The 8870-nt window shown below is 64.4% G+C and overlaps 2 protein-coding genes across 2 annotated transcripts in view; both read right to left on the bottom strand.

The window, feature by feature from the left end:
* Positions 1-6: 6 nt before the first annotated feature.
* TOR4A (torsin family 4, member A) lies at positions 7-2659 on the bottom strand. Its single transcript, XM_011985139.1, has 2 exons — positions 2561-2659; positions 7-1838 (listed from the first exon to the last, which is right to left on the bottom strand). The coding sequence occupies exon 2, from the start codon at positions 1799-1801 to the stop codon at positions 530-532; it is 1272 nt and encodes a 423-aa protein (XP_011840529.1). The 5' UTR covers positions 1802-1838; positions 2561-2659; the 3' UTR covers positions 7-529.
* A 3408-nt stretch (positions 2660-6067) lies between these two features.
* Positions 6068-8870, bottom strand: part of NELFB (negative elongation factor complex member B) — a 17527-nt gene continuing 14724 nt past the window's right edge. Inside the window, exons 11-13 of the mRNA XM_011985128.1 lie at positions 7263-7404; positions 6872-6980; positions 6068-6705 (exon numbers count right to left, since the gene is read on the bottom strand). Of these exons, the coding sequence (XP_011840518.1) occupies positions 6559-6705; positions 6872-6980; positions 7263-7404 (398 nt within the window). The 3' untranslated portion in view covers positions 6068-6558. The remainder of the gene's footprint in view (positions 6706-6871; positions 6981-7262; positions 7405-8870) is intronic.

Here is an 8870-nt window from a genome sequence, read left to right as displayed (position 1 = left end):
GAGCTCCTGAAAACACTACCTGAGTGAGGGGTGGGGTGGGTGGAGAAGACAGCCAGGACCCCAGCACTGTCATGGTTGGCTGTGACCTCCTCCAGGGTCATCTCCAGGGTGGCAGGGGTGACAGCCTCACCCCAGCACTGAGCAACACACGACCACCCCCAAGAGGCTGGGTCACGTCCCAGCTGTGTGACCCCAGAAACTTCTGGCCCTGAGATCATCCTTGTACCATGGGAACCGAGCGCCCGCCTCCTGGGGACACAGGGAGAACCCACCAGACCACGCCTGGGATGCCCAGCAGGGCAATGGGTGAGTTCGGGAGGGAGGTGGCTGCTGTCCTGCCGCCCCCAGGGACAGACTCGGGGCTCTGAGGTGGTTGTGGACCTGGAAGCAGAGCTCCGAGCTGACCCGCACCCACAAGCCTGGCAGCCACAAATTCATTAGAAACCTCAGGGGCCTGCACCAGTCCACAAGGTCCCTGGTCGCCCTCCTACTGCCGCCATCAACCCAAACGTCCCGTCCTGCACCTCCACTACAGGAGGTTCACCGTGGCCACCACCTGCTTGCAGCCAGTGACAGCAAACTCGCGGCCAGCCACGCGGTAGAAGCTGAGCTGTGTGGCCAGGTCCTCCGCCCGGGCCTGGTCAGGAAAGAAGCCCTCGCCTGCCATCTCGTCCCGGAAGCAGCTGACCACATCCCGCTTGTCCAGCAGCAGAAACGGCACGATGGCCGCGGCCTGCCACAGCGGATGCTCCCGGGACAGCAGAGCCCACAGACTCGTGCGCAGGTCCTCTTCCGCCTGTGCCGCTGAGGCCTCGGCACTGCGCGCGCCGTCGGGGAGCAGGGGCAGCGCGCGGGACGCGTTCTGCAGCACGAAGCGCGTCACCTCGGCGCCACCCGCGCCACTTAGGAGCACGTAGATGGCGTTGTGGAAGTGGTGGGAGCGCTGCGGCTGCAGGAAGCCGTGCAGCTCGTCCAGCAGCGGCCGCGGCAGGAGCTCCACGTCGTCCAGCACCAAGAGTGGGGTCTTCTCCTCCGCTTCGGCCCGCGCCACCACATCGGCCACGCGCCGCGCCAGCTCCTCGCGGCAGTCTTGTGCGGCGCGCGCCTCGGGGCAGTGGTGCCGCGCGTGGTACTGCAGCACGAGCGAGCTGTCCTCCAACACCGAGCGGAAGTGGCGCGCCAGCAGGCGGCCCACGTGGCTCTTGCCCACACCACTGGGCCCGTGCAGCGCCAGGAGGAGCGGACGACTGTGCACGTGCGTGGCCAGGTAGTCCCGCATCAGCGCCACGATGCGCGCTATGGCTGCGGGCTGGCCAAAGACCGCGCGCTGCAGCGCCTTCTCCAGCCCATCGAGGTCATAGCGCTGCGCGTTATCGTCCAGGTTCTCGATAGCGTTGAGAACTTGGAAGCCCACGATGGCGACCAGCAGCAGCAGGCAGTGCTGCGCGCGGCTCCTGTGCTCCACGCGCGGTCGATACTTGCGCGAGGTCTCTGGGTAAAGCACCAGACGGCTGCGCCGGCGCTTCTTGCGTGGCGTCCTGGAGGGCAGCTCCGCGGGGCCGTCGAAGGTGAAGAACTGCGGCTGGTCCAGGTCCCCGCGGGGCGCCGGGGGGCTGCAGCCCGGCCTGGGCACCCCGGTCCCGACGTCGGGCCCCCCACCCAGCTGCAGGAGGCGCCGCTTGCGTAGGACGCACACCCGGCGGCGCAGGCGGAGCACGGCGCGCACGGGTGCGATCATGCACCGGCCCGTGGCTTGGGGGGCCGCGGCAGCAGGCTCCAGGCTGAGTTGGCCGCGGTCCATGGCGCAGGAACGGCGCTCCGCATACAGGTCGCCCTCCCTGCAACGGGAAGACGGGGAGGGTCTCTGGACTCCCGCCACCGCCCTTTCCCGCGGGTCGCCGGAACCGGTCCCCGGAGTGATCTTACCCCCAGGGAGTCCCGCAGGGTGTGCCCCGGGCTGCCCCAGTGCCAGGGCCTGGTCGCGGCCTCGTCCCTCAGACCGGGAAGCGGCCCCTCTGCAGGGCCCCGATGCAAATCTCTCGGGTCCTCCCATAAACGGCCGAGGGCCTTAAGGAAGTGGCGGGGTAGAGGCTTATCTGGTGGCCGCCCCGGCTTCCTGGAGGAGTCGTCGAAGGAGTCAGTGGCCGCCTAGGCGCCCACTGGGGCGAAGGACAGTCGCTCCCAGACCCTGCCCCCTCCCGCGGCTCCCACTGGACTGGGCCGTCTCCCAAGGAGGGGCCGCGGGAAGCAGCGGCCTGAGCGCCCAGGAGTTCAGAGACGCCCCTACACGCTCCAGAACACTTGGTGGGGGACTGGCTGGAACTTAGATTTTGAGAATAGCCCCGGGCCCCGTCCCCAGGCTCAGCCCAGGCCTCCCAGCCCCGACTCCAAAACTGGGGTCCTCCCAACACCCCTCCAGTGAACTAGCAGAGCAGCGCAGGGAGCCCCCCGGAGACCGGTGGAGGTTAGGGGAAAAGACGGACAGAAGAGTCGGGTCGGAGCAAGAGAGCCACTGACTGGCAGGAACTGGCCTGGGCCCTGGGCCCCAACCCACCCCTACCTGCAGCTGGTCCACTACCCTCAGCTCCGCCGCCCCCAGCCTGTGCCAGACGCCGGGGCCTGAGATTCCAAGCAGGAAATGCGCCTCCCAGGGCGAGGGGGTGGGCCAGGGGCCTCCTGGGCCAGCTCCGGCCTGGAGGGGCAGCGACACCTGCGGGTCCCCAGGGAGCGGCCGGCCCAAGCAGAGGAAGCTCCGGGGAGGTTTCCGCTTCTATGCAAAGGAAGTGAGTCAGGGGGTGCGGCCCAGGCGGGACTTGGGCTGGACGGAGGCGCCAAAGGGGGGAGGCCTGGCCGGCTTGCCCAGATCCCCTGGCCAGAGGTCACATCCCCTCTTCAGTACTCTGGCGCTCAGAGCCCTCCTGGCTTGGTCAGGCTCAGGACACCTGGTGAGGCCGAGGGCCCCTGCTGCGTGCCCTGTCCCCGCCCTGGGCTCCTGCACCTCAGCCTGTCCTCCACGGTCACCTCCCCCAGGTCATCCCTTCTACCTGACACCCCACACACAGGGCTTACAGCCGTGGGGAGGGGTCTCCAGGCCCTGTGTAAGCAAGGGGGGAGCAGGGCAGCCGCAGAGGGGGAGGGCAGGGTCCTCTGCCCAGCTGCACACCCCCAATCCCTGTCATCACTCCTCTCCCTTTTTCCTTCCCCTCCTGACCCCAATCGGTGCCCCCCAAAATAGGGCTCATTGTCTTTCCCTTCCCCCTTCCTCTGTCTCCAGCCTAGAGCCCCCCGCTCAGGACAGGCCTCACACAGGGACGGAAGTTCTATCACGGAAAAAACCACGTGTGGCTCAGGGTCCCTGTGGGGGTTGGGGAACAAATTTAGAAAGAACTTGGGCCCTGAGCCAGGAGCCGGAGCTCTGGGCCCTTCCCCCTGCTGGCCTTCGCATGGCCCCTCCCAGGCCCCTCCGATAGGCCTGCCTGGATGACCCTGGACTCCTCCCAGCCTGGAAGCCGCCTTCCAAGGAGGAGCAAGGTGGCCGTTTCCAGCCACACCAGTGCTGCTGGCATTTAGCTCAGGACCCTGTAGTCCCAGGGACGCCCCGCTCCTCCCAACGGCCAGGCCGGGCCTGATGGGTTCCAGCTGTATATTCCTCATCCAACCAGAGGGACCATCAGGGAAACACCGGTCGTGGGTTGGGGGTTTCCATTCTCTCCAGGAGCCAGGCCTAGGGCTCCCCTCCCCTGTGCAGGGGGTGCTGGGGGGCCCGATCCCCGATCGTCGAGGCCGCGGGGGCCGCACACACCATGTAGCATGCCAGTGCTCTTCAGGCCCACGCCCCGGCCTTTATGGGACCAGAGCGTAAGGAGGTTGGCTGTCCAGGCCCTGTAGCCCCAGCATGGAGGTTGGGGTCCTTTGGGGGCCTCAGACTTTGAGTCTGGGTGCTTCTTCTGACACAGAGAGGACCCTGGAAGGGGAGGCCCTCAGGCAAATGCAGGCTCACCGGGCCCTGGAAAACCTGCAGCGAAGCCTCTGCCCTGCCTCCAAGAGCACCCAAGGCTGGAGCTGCTTCTGCCAGAGGCTGGCCCAGCAAACCCTCCGGCCAGAGGCTGGCCCAGCAAACCCTCCGGCCAGAGACCCCTGCGGAAAAGGGACTTGCTCAAGGGCCTCAAGACCTGGCCCTATGGGTCAAAGGTGAATCTGAGCCCTGGGTCAAGGCCTCGCCCCCTGCACTTTCTCCCATCTACAGGGGTGAAGGGAGCCTCAGAACCCCAGCTCCCAGTGCCATCACCATCTCCTGTGATGCCCAGGGCCACCCCCAATCACACCCATTCCCATTCCAGGAGGGCTTCCCTCGCGCCTCCCCACCCAACCCAGCCCCGCCGCTGCGCCCGGAATTCACATCCATCACCCACAAACACAGTCCATGTTCTCAGCCTCTGAAAGGACTTCACCCTCACTGCTTCCCCCAGCTCTCACCAGCAAGGCTGTTTCCCCCAAACCGTGGGCACCCTCCCCGCTCCTCCTCCCAAATTCCCCATAAGTGTTCACTTCACCGGACGATGCCTCCCACGCCCGGGCCCTCCGTCCTCCCCCACCAAGTCCTTCTCCCTAACTTCCCAGCAGTGTCCACACCCGGTCACTCAGGCAGCTCTGCTCTTTCTGCCCCTAGAGGCTTTTGCTACAGTAACCATGTGCCCCCGAGGCTCAGCTGTCCACTCACAGTCCCATCCCAGTCCTTGCAGCTCACACCCTCCACCTCGCCAGTCCGTCACCCATGGGCTCCTCACTCTGTCCTTCCCTCCCCACCCATGAGCCTGGCACTCCCTGCAGGCACCCTGGCAGGACCACACCAGGCACCCGGGTCCACTCACTGGCCATGCCTCCTAAGTCCTTTCCTCGTCCTCTCCCCTGCCACTACCCCCATCCTGCCTCCTAGCCCACACCTGAGAAACCAGGATCAGCAGCAGGGGCTCCCAGCGTCTCCTCAGCGCCCCCGCGTCTGCGCCCACCAGCCCTCCTGAGCACACCCCCGCTGTGCTGAGACCCAGCCACCTGCTCATTCAGTGACAGCCCAGCCCCTGGTCCGTCCTCCACCCCTCACCCCACCGGGTCATTCCCATCAGCCCTGAAACCTCCATTTCTCCTACCTTAAAAAAAAAAACACAGGTCAGGTGCAGTGGCTCACACCTGTAATCCCAGCACTTTGGGATTTGCTGGACAGAGCCCAGCACCTCGGCTCTGTCCCTGAAGATATCAGCTCGGAGACTCCCATACCCATGAGATCCCAGCACCATGGGCTTGTCTCGCCCAACAGGTCCCAGCTTGCCCAGCTGTGGCCTTGCGCTCCAGGGAGGAGAGCTCGCCGACAGGCGTCTCTGAGGACAGTGACAACTCGCAGCCAGGCCATCACCCCTGCATGCTGCAAGCCGAGGACAGTGACACCTGGCAGCCGGGCCAGCGCCCCTGCATGCTATGAACTGTTGCCTGGCTTTGAGGTCTCATCTGCTGGAAATGGCCCCAGCTCTGTAACTGCGACCATGGCATGTCCTGGGCCTCCAGGGCTCCTGTCCCTGGTGCGCACGGGGAGGTGAGAGGTGCCCTCTGGAATTGCAGGACAAAAACAAAGCAGCTGACCTGTGTCTTAGGGTACTGAATCCCAAGGGTGAGGGCTTCCTGCCAACCTCCCCCAGAAATTGTATCAACCTCCTCTAGAAATTATTATATCCTCCCCCAGAAATTGTATCAACCCACCCCCAAAATTATTATATCATCCCCAGCTGCTGGTCACAGACAGGGCGGAGCAGTCCAAGGAGGCTGTGGCCCGTAAAGCCCCAGGTACCGGCTCCACAGCACGAATGCCCGTGTCCATCTGAGCTGCATCCAACCCCAGGGCAGGCACAGACACATTCCAGCCTCCACATTTACCAAAACGCCTTTTATTTACATACGAGAAAATCTCACCATGTGTCCAGCTGGCCTCGTCACGGCCGCTGAAGGCGGCGCTGCTGGGCGAGGAGTGCTGATTCCAAGGGTGAAACAAGGCCACAGGGGCACCTGGGCTTGTTCTGGCCACACCTGTGACTTGGGCTGCAGGGTGAGGTGGCTCCCTCCACACAGGCCCCAGGACACCCACCATGGCAGAGGCCAGGCTGCTGCCCCCACATAGCCTCCACGGGGTCACGGGTCCATCTCCACAACCCCAAGACAGTAGCAGTGTGCCTCACTTTTGCCAGGCTGAGCCAATGAAGAGGCCCCGCCCTCTCCCCTTGGAAAACAGGTGGTGTTTTCCTAACCCAGGAAAACGGAAAATGAGCACACTTTCTGTGGCTGTGAAAGTACAAGGAGAGGCTGTGCCCTCGGAGCCACTGCGTGGATGGCAGACAAGGTCTGGGAGCCTGCTCCAAGGAGCAGGAAGCAGGGGGCCACGACCCCAGGACAGGCCCAGCCACAGCCCCGGGAGGAGGGACCGCCCTGTATACCCAGGTCCGGGAGCCTCTTCTGGCTGAGCAGGGCCGCGACTCAGCAGGGCCCTGGAACCCGAGCAGGCCTGGAGGACCCTCACAGCGGGGCAGGGGCGGGCACACTGGGGAGGGGCAGCTCCAGGGCCGGCGTCTCCGCAGCCTGCGCTGGGCTGGGCTTCCGGTGGTCCAGTTGTTCCAGCTTCTCGCCGAGCTGGGAGTAAAGCTCCTTCACTGCCTCTCCACTCTGCGGGGAACCACACCATGGGGCAGGTGAGGCGCATGGACAGGCGCAGGGGGTGTGGGGCGGGTGCCCACCGACCACACACAGGCACTGCAGGGACAGCTTGGCAAGCACACACGGGGCCGGTAGGGGCCAGGCACCTTCACACAGCAGCCCCCCGGGCACCCACCTGGCCTGTGGGCTCCAGGGCCTTCTGCAAGGCCTCCAGCTTAGATGGGGCCACCCTGGGGTGCAGGTGAATGAGAAGCCGCAGCGCGTGCCGGTGCACGTTCTCCTTCCTAGAAAAGGCCATGCAGGGCTGGGGCGGGAGGCAGGCCCTGCTGTCTGCCCAGGCCAAGCCCGGATGCAGGTGGCCAAGGCCCCTGGAAACAGGACACGGCCAGCCTCCGGGACCCTCCCCAGCTGTACCCAAGCACCCTGCAGGGCCACATGCGGGCCCTGGTGCCCAACACACCCACCTGGGGACCCTCTGCCCCAGGTGGGGAACAGCAGCCACCTCTCAGGCTGCGATGGACAAGAGCTGAGGACAGAGTGGGCCAGATGGTGCCCAGGAGGCCTACCTCGGAGAGGCAGTGAGGAAGAAGCCATCGAAGAGGCTGCTGCAGAAGTCCTCGAGGGCAAATTCGTCGGCCAGCAGCGCAAGGCTGCCCGTGAGCAGGTGGAGGAAGATGTCGCCAAAGGCCAAGTCGCCAAAGGTCTCCACTGCAGACACAGCAGGCATCAGCCCAGCGCCACCCACCCTGCCCACCTCAGGGCACCTTTGTCCTCAGAGACCTCAGAACCTGCTTCTGGGGGTGCTCACATGGGGGTTCTTGGAAGTTCTGAGGTGGGAAGCACAGGGTCTCAGCAGGTGAAGAGGCAGGTGGGGGGTGGACAGGGCGGGGGGGTGGACAGGGCAGGTGGGTGGGGTGGGACCCTAGGCGGGGAAGCAGAGCTGCGGCCTGGGGACAGGACGAGGGGTAGGGGGAGGAGGCGACAGAAAAACAAGGTGCTCCTCCAGTCCCTAAAGGCCTTGCCCAGTAGCCGAGCCCAGGAGAAACAAGCCTAACAAATAAAGGGCCTGGCACCAACTCCATAGAGTTCTCCCAGACTACCAACTACACTGTGCCACAGGAAGGAGAACGAAGCACTTTCACATTCTTTTTTGAAGCCAGACACCAAAACACAACAAAGACAGCAAGCGTGCCCACAGATGCCTCACATACGACCGCAGCACTGACGCCACGGCGCGCAGCACCCTACACTGGGCCCCTGCAGGAGGGAGGGTGGCCGCCCGCGGACTGATGCCCGTGGAATGACGCCAGGAGGAGCTGTGGCCAGGCCACACGGAGGTGACATGTGCGGACGGGGCAAGGGTGGCCTTCCTAGTACCCCGGATGGCGCTTTCCGAGGACAGACCCAGCTGGCGCGACCTGTGCCCACGGAGTGACAGAAACCAGGAGACCCAGGAGACCCAGGAGACCAGGAGACCCAGGCCCCCAAGGTGCCTGCCTGCCAATCTCCCAGGGCCTTGGCCGGCCCCGTGGCCGGGTGGCCACAGAATACGTGGCAGGCACACAGTCCTGACCAGGGGATCCAGCAGCAAGGCCCCACTGGGCAAATGCCCTGATTCCTGCAACTCCAGGGAACCCAAGACTGTGAGACAGGAGAGGGGACGGCAGGCGCATCCCAACCCTGACGGGGCCGTCTGCACAGCAGACAGGAGACACCTGGAGAAGTGCAGCCACTGCCAGACAGTCAGCAGAGGAGCAGCAGTGAACCTGGCTCAGATGTGACAGTGGCCTGCGGTCACTGTTTTTTATTTTCTTGAGACGGAGTCTCGCTCTGTTACCCAGGCTGGAGTGCAGTGGCGTGATCTCAGCTCACTGCAGCCTCCACCTTCCAGGTTCAAGCGATTCTCCTGCCTCAGCCTCCCTCAGCTGGGATTACAGGCAGGCACCACCACGTCCAGTTAATTTTTCTATTTTTAGTAGAGATGGGGTTTCGCCACATTGGCCAGGCTGGTCTCGAACTCCTGACCTCAGATGATCAGCCCACCTCAGCCTCCCAAAGTACTGGGATTACAAGGTGAGCCACTGAGCCTGGTCAGTTTTTTACAGGCATTTAAAGGCAGTCTTGTTTTTTTTTTTTTTTTGAGACGGAGTCTCACTCTGTCGCCCAGGCTGGAG

This window comes from Mandrillus leucophaeus, unplaced genomic scaffold, assembly GCF_000951045.1.
Source record: "Mandrillus leucophaeus isolate KB7577 unplaced genomic scaffold, Mleu.le_1.0 Scaffold28, whole genome shotgun sequence".
Lineage (NCBI taxonomy): Eukaryota > Metazoa > Chordata > Mammalia > Primates > Cercopithecidae > Mandrillus > Mandrillus leucophaeus.
This window is presented reverse-complemented; position numbering and strand designations above follow the sequence as displayed.

Bases quoted from the DNA above. Each gene is read 5' to 3' on its own strand.
- TOR4A (XM_011985139.1), bottom strand. From the start codon at position 1,801: ATGGACCGCGGCCAACTCAGCCTGGAGCCTGCTGCCGCGGCCCCCCAA.